At 28.4% G+C, this 13961-nt stretch overlaps 3 protein-coding genes across 6 annotated transcripts in view; 1 reads left to right on the top strand and 2 right to left on the bottom strand.

Annotated features, from left to right (window-relative positions):
• Nucleotides 1–10: 10 nt before the first annotated feature.
• LOC145971561 (scm-like with four MBT domains protein 1) lies at nt 11–5061 on the bottom strand. 2 transcript variants are annotated; one of them, XM_083099363.1, is made up of 8 exons: nt 4965–5061; nt 4792–4853; nt 3385–3794; nt 3204–3293; nt 2516–3027; nt 1437–2287; nt 674–1326; nt 11–564 (listed from the first exon to the last, which is right to left on the bottom strand). In XM_083099363.1, the coding sequence occupies exons 2-8, from the start codon at nt 4835–4837 to the stop codon at nt 394–396; spliced, it is 2733 nt and encodes a 910-aa protein (XP_082955489.1). In that variant the 5' UTR covers nt 4838–4853; nt 4965–5061; the 3' UTR covers nt 11–393. The 2 variants fall into 2 exon arrangements, with proteins under 2 accessions (XP_082955489.1, XP_082955490.1); XM_083099364.1 differs by having other exon boundaries at nt 674–1323; nt 4792–5041.
• An 814-nt stretch (nt 5062–5875) lies between these two features.
• Nucleotides 5876–13961, top strand: part of Lerp (lysosomal enzyme receptor protein) — an 18454-nt gene continuing 10368 nt past the window's right edge. For 2 of the 3 annotated variants that reach the window (XR_014438899.1, XM_083099366.1), the window contains exons 1-13: nt 5876–6112; nt 6362–6581; nt 6653–6807; nt 7131–7402; nt 7999–8149; nt 8319–8470; nt 8574–8683; nt 8805–9046; nt 9138–9347; nt 9475–9618; nt 9928–10101; nt 10309–10486; nt 10569–10639. Coding sequence is in view for 2 of the 3 variants with exons in the window: in XM_083099366.1 (XP_082955492.1) it covers nt 6056–6112; nt 6362–6581; nt 6653–6807; nt 7131–7402; nt 7999–8149; nt 8319–8470; nt 8574–8683; nt 8805–9046; nt 9138–9347; nt 9475–9618; nt 9928–10101; nt 10309–10486; nt 10569–10639 (2136 nt within the window). In the remaining variant the exon portion in view is untranslated. The remainder of the gene's footprint in view (nt 6113–6361; nt 6582–6652; nt 6808–7130; nt 7403–7998; nt 8150–8318; nt 8471–8573; nt 8684–8804; nt 9047–9137; nt 9348–9474; nt 9619–9927; nt 10102–10308; nt 10487–10568; nt 10640–13961) is intronic. The other variant, XM_083099365.1, reaches the window with a different exon arrangement.
• Nucleotides 10499–13961, bottom strand: part of Tl (toll like receptor) — an 11830-nt gene continuing 8367 nt past the window's right edge. Inside the window, exon 6 of the mRNA XM_083099361.1 lies at nt 10499–13810. Within this exon, the coding sequence (XP_082955487.1) occupies nt 12683–13810 (1128 nt within the window). The 3' untranslated portion in view covers nt 10499–12682. The remainder of the gene's footprint in view (nt 13811–13961) is intronic.

The raw sequence follows: 13961 nt of genomic DNA, 5'->3' as shown, positions 1-13961 counted from the left end.
TCTTTCAAACTTCTCGAAATATCATTTATTTAGTTTCATAATAGGTTAAACAAATATAAATAAATATATATTTATATATTAACTTTTTATAAATTGATAAACAATCTTATCTTATAAATTATCTTATGCAATTTTATCTTCTGCTAATTCAATGATTTTAAAGATCTAAAGTTATTTGTTTCTCAGTAATATAAAGTGATGATAAAAGTTAATTATTCATGATAATAAAAATTAAATATTCTTTAATTTATATTTGAAAAGTCTTAAATACTATTTAAATTTGTCGATTGTTCGTCTTGGCTATTACATATGACATATAACATATAAATGAAAAAAAAAAAAAATAAAAAATTTATTATACAGAAGATAATTACAGGTTTTATTGCTAGTTAATTAAACAACTTGATATTGATCAGGCTCTACTTCGTGAATATGTCGTAAAAGGAACGTAACTTTAACTTGTTCAACATGTCGACATAATTTCATGGCTAAACTCGTCCGTAATTTCATATGCTGAGTAAGAGAAGGAAGATTCAGCAGCAGAAATGCGAGACCATCAATTTCCTACGATTAACAGAGAGATATATTATTATCAATATTTGTGTATAATAATTAAAACAACTTTACAATTTCTGAGAATAAAACTTTAGAATTAAAATACACATATACTTACTTCCTCTTTGACGCGATATGCGAGGTCTTTACAATCGCTCGTTTTTCTAAGATATCGAAATACATCATCTACACTCCAATATAACGGATTCGAATCGAGCTTCCGAGTCTTTGGTCGCCGTTGTGTTTTTTGCATTCTCACATATTCAGCATCTGCCTCAGAGTAATCAGATTCTATGCTCGTGTCCCAATCTCTCTTAATTCCTCTAGTGACTCCAGAATTCTGATTAAATCTCGTTATATGTTGTTTAGAATTTAAATTAGGAGGACTAGGCAATTCTCTGTCTTTTATTTTTCTGTCATTGAACGAACTACCAGAATCTTCCGAAGCATTGCTGGAAGGTATTTCAGTTTTAAAGTCATCCGACTTGTCAGATTTCTCCAAACCTTTCTGTATCATGATATCTATTTCTGACAGTGGTTGTCTTCCGTCAAATGCCTCGTCAATATGTCTCTCCGAGACATGTTTCGCCAGATCTAACGACATAAACGGCATCTCATCTTCCTGATCGTATTCCTCCTGAGCCTCCTTATGTTTGTTTGCCCACCTGCCGCGACGTTTTCTACGTTTTCTACCCCAAGGTTTCGGTTTTTGCACCATAATACTTGTATAGCCTTTCGGTTTTCCTCTCTTTCCAGTTCCGACCGACGCTGCTAAAGACATGAAGATATCAATAAAAACGCACATTCATATTAATTGATAATTATGATACAACTTTATATATGTAATGTATATAATTTTTTTATAAGATACTATTACTTACTATATTTTGTTTTTGATGTTTTGTAACACTCATCTGGACATTCATTTTCTGGTATATATAACGGGCCAAATAAATTTGGACATACCATTAATTTTTTGCAAATACTTCTACAAAAATCTGCTACCATATCTCCTGATGTAACAATGGCCACACTCGCACGATATGTGTTATTTTTGTGCTTCGCCTTTAAAACTTCCAAATGATATCCAGGGTCTGGTTTAGAATCACACTGCAGAACCTTCAAAATTCTAGCACTTCTATATCCAACAGAGACTATCATTGACAAAACTTCTCGCATGACTAATATAACTGGTCCAGGTCCCACTGATTTTGGAAGAGTCGCCAATTTCCCCTTCGAAATCATCGGGCCCGTGAAACATCGGTAATTAAAATATATTTTCGGACACCAGAGCGAAGATCGTGGTTCGGATATTGGTATGTCCAAAGGATTTGCTTTCTTCTCCTCCTTTATAAACATTTCTAATTTCTTACAAATTTCAATATAATCGTGCGGAGGTTTTAATGGATAGTGATTAGATTCACACCATCCTACAGGAAATATTTGCAAGGAATGCATGTCAACTATATGATCTGGTCGGAAGTATTCATAATTATCTAATTTTATCCACAACAGATTGTCAACGATTTTAGTAATGTGGGCGGCGCATATTATATGTTCATGTTCCGGATCGACAGCCTCCAATCTCATCCCACATTCAAAGCCCACCTCAACGGCGCTCGCACGTTCGCTAAATAAATCTTCAGCTGCTGGACTAGCATGAAACGTTTCCAAATAGTCATTCCAATCAAAATCCTCAGTCTTTGAAGTCCAACCTTGCGGATGAGTAATTCTATAACAAATCAAGATTGAGAAAAGTCACAATATGTTAAGATCAAAGAATTCTATAGAAATTAAAAAGAATTATATAGAATATTTTGAAAAATAAATTTTATAAAAATATATTTTATATAATTCTATATAATTATAGAACACTATCTAGTTGTATATAATTATAGAATTATAATATAATAAATTATAAAAAAGATTGATATATTTATATTATTTATGTGATATTTACTTGATATTATGTTTTTGCGCCCATCCAACTGGAAATATGTATGGATGTTCCATAGTACATAACCATGCATTGTTCTCTGAATTACTGGTCACAAATGTATCATCTGATTTATCCGAGCGTTCAATATGCACATCAATATTTACAAGAAAATATATATCATCAAATACTTTTGTTACAGTAGCAGGGTAGATTTTTGTTCGATCTACTGGATGTAAGGCTTCTACTTTCATCCCAACTTTAAAACTGTGTTTTGAATGATCTATATTATTATTAAATAATTCTCCCAATAGTTCACAATCTTTTGGTTTAGATTCCAATAAATCTTTCCATTCTTCGTAAGTATATAAGTCGACTATTGAACCAGGTGGTTCTAAAAACCAAGTAGAATTTGATTTGGATGTAAATCCATATGAATGTAGACGTTCGGATGTACAAAATATCCAAAAATCTTCGCGAAAGGAACCTGGTGTATCATATCTCAATAAAAGACGTCCTCCAACATTTTCAATAATCTGTAAAAAAAATCAAATATTTTTAAACATTAGAACATAGAGATAACTATTTTCTTGCTTTTCTTATTTATAGAAATTTATATTATGCAAGTTATTCTTGTATTGTATTTTTTTTTTAATACAGATTCATAATGAAATACTCTTTTTTCAGAAGTTTTTATAATTATTGCTCTTACCGTAGCTACCCATAACTTATATGGATGCAAAACATCACTTATTTCAATTTTCATACCCTGTTTTATCTTGTCTGTCATACTTAAGCCATCCTGTGCAAAAAAAAGATAAAAGAGAGCATTATATTAAATTAATAATTATTTTAACATAAAAAATTGTCTAAAAATGTATCTAATGTCTTACTCCTGATAACATCTCTGGTGGAAGTGTATGTGCTGTTGTTAAAAAGTCACGCAGCTTGTCTTTGCAATCTGGTGATTTCTCAAGTATAATGTCAGGTGGTTCTAATTTTTTATTATTTTTCACACTCCAACCAAGTTCATGACCAGCTTCTTTTGTAAGATTAAACCAAAATTCTAATGATCTATCATCACCACCAAAGTAGCGCAATCGTAATAAAGGTCCACAAGCCATGACAATAGAAGCTACCCAATATGACAATTCTTCCTCATTATTTTTCTGTACTGGTACTTCTAGTGACATCCCTATCTCAATACTATTTTGTAATGTCAACTCCACATGAGGAAACATAATTTGTGGAACTTCCACACTGTTTGTGGCATCAAGATAATCTTGCCAAACAAATCCATATTCTAAAATGTAAAATTTAATGTAAAATAAGTAATTATTTAAATAATTCAAAATATTAAAAAAAAATTATTAAAGCATATTATAATTTTTATTTTATCTTGACAAAATTTTTCATTTTAATAAAAAATTTATTATAAAAAGATATATATTAAATAAATATAAAAAAATATAAATATAAAAATAATAAATATAAAAAAAATAATTATACATGTCACTTGTTAATACTAAATATTAATACATATTACTTGATAATACTAAATACTAATAAAAATAAAAGAATAATAAAAAGAAAAATAAAATAATAATTTTATACATTTTTAATAAAATAATTTTATTATATTTTATTTAATAAAAAATAATTTAAATAATTTTTTTTTATTAAAAATTTTATTTTATTTATATATTTATTAAGTATTTATTGTGATAAGTTATCAAATTATTATTGTTAAAAATTATAAATTGCCATAAATAAAAATGTTTAATTTTCCGAATTAATAACTTTTTTTATTCAATATTACTGACGCGCAAAACGCCATCTTTTATATTATTAATAGAGAAGAGAGAGTAATATATATATATATATATATATATATATATATATATATATATATATATATATATATATATATATATATATATAGAAATGTATTTCTCTAAACATATGAAAAATAAGATTACACGAAATTAATGCATTACTCGTTTCTTAATAATTATCACAACGTTAAATTTTGTATCCCGAATGCGTATAATGAGCATATAATTTCTTAAAAGTTCGTTTAAAAACGCGTAGAACTACCATGTTGTCTATATGCATATCTATATATATCTACTTTTACCAAAAACAATAGCGTTTAAGTTAGACGTATAAAAAGAATATGTGCGGTAATTTTATACCCTTGTAATAATTACATAGAATTCTAAAAGAACAACAATTTCACATGCTGTGCGCGTTCTGTGTAAGCAAAATTTATAAAACGAGCAAGTTATTAAAATTTTTACCTCCATCCTGCGATTTTTCTTGCACTCGAGCCTCGTACGCTTCCATAATTTATTTACATCACCTAACCCGTAAACGTAAAATAAATAATGAAATTATATTAATGGATCTTTAGCGGAGGGCACGCGGTTTTTACGTGCAAAAATAAATGGATTAAATCTATAATCGATGTTACCCCTATGATTCTCCATGCGCAAATGAGCCCAAGTTTCCTAGCAAATTCGGTGCAATGATCCCAACTTGTGGGACGCATGCGCGTCTTTCTACACACAGTACACACGCATATGATGTGCAAAGCTGACCACGTGACCGGTTTGATAGACTCCATGAAATTTTTTTTGTTTTTTGTTTTTTTTTTTATTTATGCTGTTATTAAAGTTTTTACTTTGCAATATTTTTGTTACATAATGCATTATTAATGCTGGTTTTTTAAATTCTTTACATTATTCAAAGAGAAAAGTCGTGTGTATTATACTCAGACTTTTTTTAAATGTCTAAATTTGAATAAATACTTGATATTTATTTCTTGCGTTAGCGTTTATATAAATTATTATTGATTCGATGATTATAGTAGTGGGAATATAGTAGTTATATACACAGGCAAACTTTCGTAAGGCTAATATTACATTTGTCGTACGACAAATTTTTTAAGCGCATTGATTGGCTGCGGGATAGAAAATTTCTAAAGATTCAAAAAAATATTATCCCGCAGCCAATCAATGTGCTTAAAAAATTTGTACGACAAATGTAATATTAAGCTAATCGTATATAAATGTGTAAGTCAAAGAAATTGACCAATCATATGGCTAATGTAAAGGATGTCATATACGTTATTAGAGTGTCGATTACAAATTAATTTTATACAATTTATTGTACTAATTGTAATCGGTTTTACATCTTTTTGTTAATATTTGTTTAGATTTTTGTTGTATAAGTTGTAATAAATTTTTTATGTACTTGGCATATACTTTTGTAAAAGCTAGGTTCTTTCTAGTGGGATCATTTTTGAATACAGCACTGTCTGAATAATAAGAGTTAGTACGAACGAGGTATAGTTTAGTATATACATCACTCATTTGTTATCCTTTTTCCTTAACTCGGCAATACCCCCCACCGTTAATGCGCAGTCCAGTAGTACATGGTTTAAGCCGGAAATTATCAATGGATATTTTCATTCGTCTTTATTCTACACTTTATGTCGCATGTTGCCAGTCATTATAATAGTCATCGATAATGTAATGTAGAAAGAACCTGATTCTGTAAACAATGTCAAAATTCAACGGATTACTCTTTCTTTACTCTTTATGGGCTGTTATCACTTCAGTATGTAGTATTTAATCGTTTAAATCCTTTATGTATATTTTTTCCTCGTTTATTTTCATGCATTTTAATAAAAGTAAATTTATTTATATATATATGCTTGTCATTAATGTTCATGTGATTAAACTATCCAGTTTTGGTATTTATATTTGTTTAATTTAAAAAATCGCATTGTATTGTTCTTTATTCTCCTATCCTTTCAATTCTCAATTAGATTGTTGTCACATAAAGAATTTACTGTGTACCTTACAGGCTTTAACTGTGACTTCTTTTTGCGAAGTATCTGAACATAAGTTAAGTATTGTATATAACTTAACAAAATTGTCATCGAATAAAGAGGATATCATTATCAAACATGATTATCCAAATGAAACGATACGTATGCAATTATGTTCTCCATTGATAAAAAAATGCAACAATCAAGATGGATATGCAATATGTCTAATAAAGAATAACACAGAAAAGGGAATAGGTAATTTTGCTGAGAGTTAATATCTATCGTATTATATTATGAGTTTAAATTGGTTTTATTTATATAAACAGGAAAGTATCCTCCAGAAGTTGGTAATAAAGATGGAAGAATACTATTTAATTTTACTGGTGACAACTGTTTACTTCATATCAAATATACAGTGCAAATTATTATGCAATGTGATTATAGTGCAGAAAGTAATTCATATCCTGAGTTATTTCCACATGTAAGTAGTTAATTTTTTTCTAGATTTAGTAGCACAAGTAGTGCAACTATTAAATTATATAACATACTGGAAAGCATATAAGTGGGGATCCAATTGGATTCTATCCAATGATTGAGATGAGAGAAATAATTAAGAGATAATTGCTGTTTCTATTGGGATTTTTATTTTTATAAACTAGAATGTTAGAGACAGAGAGTACATCAGCCATTAGAGATCTTTATAACTATCTTTATAATATCTTTATAATAATTCTCCTTTCAATATGTTATATAACTCAATGGCTATGATATATAAAAAATAAATGATAATAAAAATATTTCTAGGCAGATAAACAATGTAACTTATTTATGCTATGGAAGACAGCGTTAGCTTGTGGACCAAGATTCCAAACAAATTGTACAGTTGTTAATAATGATTCTTATTACGATTTAAGTCCTTTAACAAGGTTTTCAGACAATTATGTCATTCATATAAGGGACGAGATGAAGTCGCCCAAAATAGTATTAAATGTCTGTCATTCTATAATACGTCAATATGGTGCTATGTGTCCAATTAAGTCAGGTGCTTGTTTGGATGATCCTGAAAAACATAATAGGTAGATTGATTCGCAAATAGATCTTTCATTAAGATTTAAATATGTATGCAGATATAAATATATAGGGTCTGATAATATTCGCATTACTTCTTGTATGTAGATCATTAAAACGAGAAAAATTCTCTACCGTTTTGCGCGATTTTCGTAATAATTAATAGGAAATTAATTTAGAAAAATCCGCGCGAATATAAGCACGCGGCGAGAAAAGATAGTTTAATATTACTAAAGTTTACTATAGTTCAATATTATTAAAAGATAGTTTAATGATTAATGAGCACGCGACATTGGACTAATAATCAAGCATTTAATTATGTATTGTTCTCAGTAACCGCGTAATAGTGGACTGTCTCTTCCCACCGCGCGTTTATATTTACGTGAATCGACCGATTTTTAATTAGTTTTTCATTAATAAATACAAAACGATAGAGAACTTTTCTATTCAGTTTAACGTACACTTGAGAAATAATACAATTATTATAGAATACTCTGTGTAATATTCGTTAAACGCAAATAATTTTTTTGATGTAACAGTACAATGTAATGAATTTTTTTTTTGCCCCAATAGTAGATTGCATTTCTGGTCTGTATTGTTTCAGATATTCGAGTTTAGGAGAAGTAAAAGAATCTCCTTCCTTCAAGAATGGATATTTACAAATAGAATATCAAGATGGTACACTATGCTACGAAAATATTAAGGCTTTACATGTTAAAACAACCATCACATTTATATGTCTTTTGGAAGCCACGGTATAACATTAGATTATACATACATATATATATATATATATATGTGTTTGTATATAATGTGTGTGTGTGTATATATATATATTACACACACATTATATACATACAGACAAAATATATAATACACATGTTAATGGAATGCATTTGAAAATATTGAGATATTATTACACAGGAGACTATTCCAGAATATGTTGGAGGAAGAAATGATTGTCATTATCAATTAATATGGTATACTGCTGCAGCATGCAGTATTGAGTCTCTACGTAATTACAGTGTCAAAACAGCAGGCATATGCTCTGTTACAAATCCAATCACGAATTTTACGTAAGAATTTGATTCCTTGATGCGTGATTAATACTCGTAAATATACATTCATAATATGATACATTCATATAATTTTACTGTATATTTTATCATGTATGTACAGATATAATTTCCAGCCATTGATGAATAAAGATTTTACTGTTGTAAATGCAAGCAGTATAAAATTAAGAGTATGCGGAGGACTTACAGATGGCACATGTATAGCGGGGACAGGTACATACAACATATTTCTTACTAATTGCATATATTATAATTATAGAATAAATTTAAATTTTTTTCATCAATTATTATTCCTGTATAGGAATATGTAATTCAAATTATTATTCTTATATAGGAATATGTAATTCAAAATACAATATATCATTGGGTCAAGCTGATACAAAATTGAAATGGCAGCAGGATGGTCCTTATTTAAAATATTTCAATGGTAGTTCATGCGAAAATGGAATGTACCATTATACAATTATTAAATTTTTCTGCAGACCAGAAGGATCATCCAATCAGCCAATTCTTATGGAAGAGCATCCTTGTCAAACCATTATACACTGGAACACAGATCTAGCTTGTGAGAAAAAAGTAAGCATATATTTATATGTGCTTCTATGCATATTGTACAATAATTTTTTATTTTTTTCTTGTTATAAATAGTGAATTTTTTTTCACTTAGATTAAATGCACAACTAATAATGACAACGAGATTAACTTAACTCCTCTTATACGATCTACAAGTAATTACATTGTAAAAGCTAACGGTACTGAGTTTCACATAAACATATGCCGACCACTAGTCCCCACTCAACAAAGTCTTGCATGTCCATATGGTAGTGCTGCTTGTAAAGTTTCGGTAACTTCGAAGAATGAATATACTAATGAAATTGTGAGTATAATAAATATGATATATTTATGATAAAATGATTAGAGAGAGAGTATTGCAATTAAAATATAAAATTTAAAAATTTTTATAATATTTAAATTACACTTTTATTAAAATAACAATTTAATAGAGTTTGGGATTTCCTGAGGACAGCCCCACATTAAATAAAGATCTACAAACAGTATTACGTTATATTGGTGGATCACAGTGTCCAGAAGATCCCGTTACATTAATATCTTCAAATTTTACATTTGTTTGTGATAATAATAATCAGGTAACAATATACAAATTTCTTTAATCTTATTAATTTATTTTAATGAGAAATTTTATTTTAAATCGATTTTTATCATTATAAAAAGTTAATATCTTTATAACTCAATTCAAATTCTCAAGTTATGTAAAATTCATTTGAAAGGGAAATGAGATTTTATATTAATTATTCCTTCAAAATTTGCTTCTCAGAAGGCCTCTTATTGGTTTCTTTATAATTTGAAAACATTTGATACATTTAAATGATTAAAAATATATTTCTATTTATAAAAGCGATATTTTTATAAGCAATACTTTGCTTTTGTATTTTTAGGGACTTCCAGTATATAAGACTTATGTTAATTGTACGTATGTGTTTGAATGGCATACCAGTATAGCATGTGGAGCTGTGATAGGCGTCTGGACGTCACCCTGTATTATAAAGGATAGTTTTCTTTCGTACGAATATGATCTTTCTTTGTTACATAAAAAAGATCAGATACACTATGTGAGTCTAAATATATTCTATAAAGAAAAATTTTAAGATGTTTTGAATATGTCATTTATGTAAATAATAGCATATGTACAAGTTCAGAATATTATTAAATTCTTTTTCTCACTGATATAAAAGCAACTTTATAACTGTCTATATATTATATATAATCAATTATTTAAGATATATATTTCAATTATTTTATCTCCTAAATTTTTATAGGTAAAAGGTAAACAAGGCAAAGAGTACAGTATAAATATTTGTGGTGGGGAAAAATATTGTAATGGCTCTGCTGTATGTCACGAAAGTAACGGTTATGGATCGCTGAAGAGTGTAATTTTCGATTACAGCCGAGATGACGTGAAGCTTAAATATTCAAATGGCAGTAAATGTAATAATAGTAAGTTGTTGATTATTTTTCATTAATTTATTTCATAATTCATTTTACAAATGTATATAAATTCCATTTTATATTCTAACAGATTCCTACACATCCGAAGTAAGATTTTTATGTAATGATTCTATAGGCATCGGTGCACCAAAATTGCTGCTGGTAAGTGAAATTTATTCAGAATTTTTACTCTGTAATATTTCCCGGCAAAAACAAACGAGAAATTTTTCAGAAATAACACTATAAGATACACTTTAAAGAAAAAAATAAAGATTTCTTTTTATTGAAAATTTCATTCTATGTGATGAATGTATTGGAAAGTATTTTTATTTCTCACTTATTTGATCTTAGATTCTATTATTTGTTCCAATATAATGAGTTTTGATATTCCTTCTGATAATTCCTAAACAGATTTCTAACAAATTGACTTATGCAGCAATCAGTGAGAAAACGTTGTTTGATTAAATTTCTTTGATAGCATTTATTCTATAGTGAAATTACATTTTCATTATACACTCTTCTATTAAAACTTTTTTAAGTTTTATTGATTTACTAATCGCATGATAAAATTATTATATTTTATTTTTTTTAAATATTTACAAAATTTTTTTCACGCTAACGGCTATGCACATATAGCATCAAAATTTCTTTCCAGACAACTCAAATTCAATTAATCTTTTAGTGAGAATATTCATTATACGATTTCTCATACTATAGGTTTATCCAATCTTTAAAATCCAATATATTTACAATTCTTAAATTACAAATTTACATATATATACGACATACATACATACATATATTATAAACGCGTATTTCGTCATATATATTCTGGATATTTTCAGATAAAGAATCTTTTTAAAAGCATATTAGTGTGTGTGTGTGTGTGTATATAATATAATATAATATAAGATATTCAACATATATAATAAAAAAATAACAAAAAATTATAATAAAGTCTATATAACGTTTAAATAGTATTATAATTTAGAGTTTTGCATTTCTTTATGCTAATCTTGTACAAACCTCTAAACTACTTTAAAGTTTGTAAAAATAATGAGAAATATTTTATTGATGATTTGATATATTTGATAAGAACCAATATATACAATCAATGTATATCAAATTCATCCAAGAATAAATATATATGAAAGGGTATTTAGAAAAAGCAGAGAATTTTGTATTATATAAATATTCCTATTAATGCACAGCATTAATGCATAACATGGAAAATAATGCATATTTGAAATGGAAAGTAGTATTTCACAAAGAACAATTAATTGTTCTTTTGTTTGTCAGGTACTGTCATAGTAACTTAAATTATGATAGGTTGTTCTATCATTACTGCATCAGCATTTAACAATTTAACAATTCAAATAATCTGCTAAGGATTGATACAATAATGGAGATACGGGAAATCTTATATATAACATATAAACTATTATATAAAAAATTATACATATAAATCGTGTTCATTAATATTGCACTATATATAAGTGTATATTGATACCTAAGTAAGATGCATCATAACACGTCGAATAATGAGTATTTTCTCATACAAACTATTTTTAAAAGATACATTGAAACCTTATAATATACATATATTGCATAATAGAGAATATAGTATATTAAAGATAATATCTATAAAAAGAATAAACATTATATAATGATATAATAATATTTATAATATATCGTGTTATAAAAGTTAATTTATAACAATTTATAATCTTGATTTGAAACCTTATATAGCACGCACAAAAGTTTAAATTCAAGTACACATTTCTCGAATGGTACTTAAAAACTGGCAAAATAATATAATTAATATAAATTTTCAATATATATAATATTTTATATGTATTACTTAAGTATGAGCTTTTTGTTGTTCCTGAAAATTAATTTCTCAGAAATTGGTAAAAAATAGGTTTTACATATTATGTTGATATTTATACATATAGGTTTATTCTAACATCAGTCAGTTGCTTGTTATATTTTTCATATTTTTTCTCCTTTTCTCTTGTTCTTGTAACAAGTACGTATCGATTCTTTGTATTCTTAATCATTTTATCTGAAGATTCTAAATTAAGATTGTTTTCTTTACGAAAAAAAAGAAATTCTTAAAACAATCTGGGAGCATCAACACTGCATCTATCACAGATAGAAATATAAATCGCTCATCATTATTTCTTATAATTTATCTTTGTGTTGTCAAACAACACACTCTGTATTATCAATCGTAGGATCACGTTTGATTAAATGTTCTGTTGTAAGAATGATTCCATTTAACTTACACGATTCTTGCGGAAATTCGTTCGAAGGTAACTGTTCCTCCAGCTTGTCGCATATAAATGTTTTAAACGTATCGGCGGGTGGCGTAGTGTTTGGAGATGTCTCGGGAATTCCAATCGGATACATAAGCTCTTTTTTATCTCCATTTGGAATACACAATTGATGATTCTCAAAGATTTTTCTTCCGATCGTGTTAGTTTTCTTAGATAATTTGGCTCGATGCGGTAGCGCGTATCTCAATTTGTCCCAAAACCAAGGATCTCCCCATTTGACATAAGTATTCATACTTATATATGCCTTCAATTCTGAATCCAAGTTATCCATAGGACCGATATCACCGTACAAGATCAATATTACTCGCGCTCGACCTTCACTCAATGCCTGACTGTGAGCGGCTCGAAACTCCATCCTTCCCCAGACACTCTCAAGGAAATTCGGCGACAATACTATTATCGTCCGTCTCGAATCTTCCACAGATCTAGCAATATTTGCCGGTATCCATTCGCCCGGTATCCAATCCCGATAATGAATACACAGTTTAAACGGCGTCGGGCCGTTTTCCAATTTTGACACTAGTTCATCCACCACAAAATCATGATCCTTGTGCGAGTAGCTTACAAATGCATCGTATAATTTTTCCTTATCCAATTCCTCTTCCGTTACAAACCACAAGCACCATTGATGCGCGAATAGCCACACTTTGATCTGTTGTTGATATTTGTAATAGAGTAGTCCCGTAATGCCAATAAACAATCCCATTAGAGCGATCGCTATGCTGACACCGATAATCGCTGTGTTATCAAACGGACAAAATTCAGCTGTGGTCATCTCCGATATAGCCTTGTTCTTCCCGGGACATGTTACTTTAAATAGATTGGGCATAGTTATGAGATTTGTTTGAATGAAATTTAGAAAGTCCTTAGTGTTGCAATCGCATATCCATGGATTTTCGTGTAACGTCAAGTTACGTAAATTCGTAGAGTTTCTCAAAAATTCTAACACATCAGGATTTAATGTTGACAAGTTATTATTATGTAGTTCCAAGACCTGAAAACAGAAATTTCAATCTTAAATCTTAATCTTAAAAGCGTAATATAATATTTTTTATTATTTTATATATACACAGTGATTCGGAAAAATGTCAAGATTGATTTCTACGATCGATTTCTCCCATTAACAAGATATTTTTTTTATATAT

The sequence above is a fragment of the Camponotus vicinus genome, unplaced genomic scaffold, assembly GCF_025532165.1.
Source record: "Camponotus vicinus isolate PSW18456_S1 unplaced genomic scaffold, iyCamVici1.0 SCAF_5, whole genome shotgun sequence".
Lineage (NCBI taxonomy): Eukaryota > Metazoa > Arthropoda > Insecta > Hymenoptera > Formicidae > Camponotus > Camponotus vicinus.
This window is presented reverse-complemented; position numbering and strand designations above follow the sequence as displayed.

Coding starts and splice junctions, on each gene's coding strand:
- LOC145971561 (XM_083099363.1), bottom strand. CDS start 4,837: ATGGAAGCGTACGAGGCTCGAGTGCAAGAAAAATCGCAGGATGGAG. Junction 3,294..3,384: donor CACCAGAGATGTTATCAGGA/GTAAGACATTAG, acceptor TTTTTTGCACAG/GATGGCTTAAGTATGACAGA. Junction 565..673: donor CATATCGCGTCAAAGAGGAA/GTAAGTATATGT, acceptor TGTTAATCGTAG/GAAATTGATGGTCTCGCATT.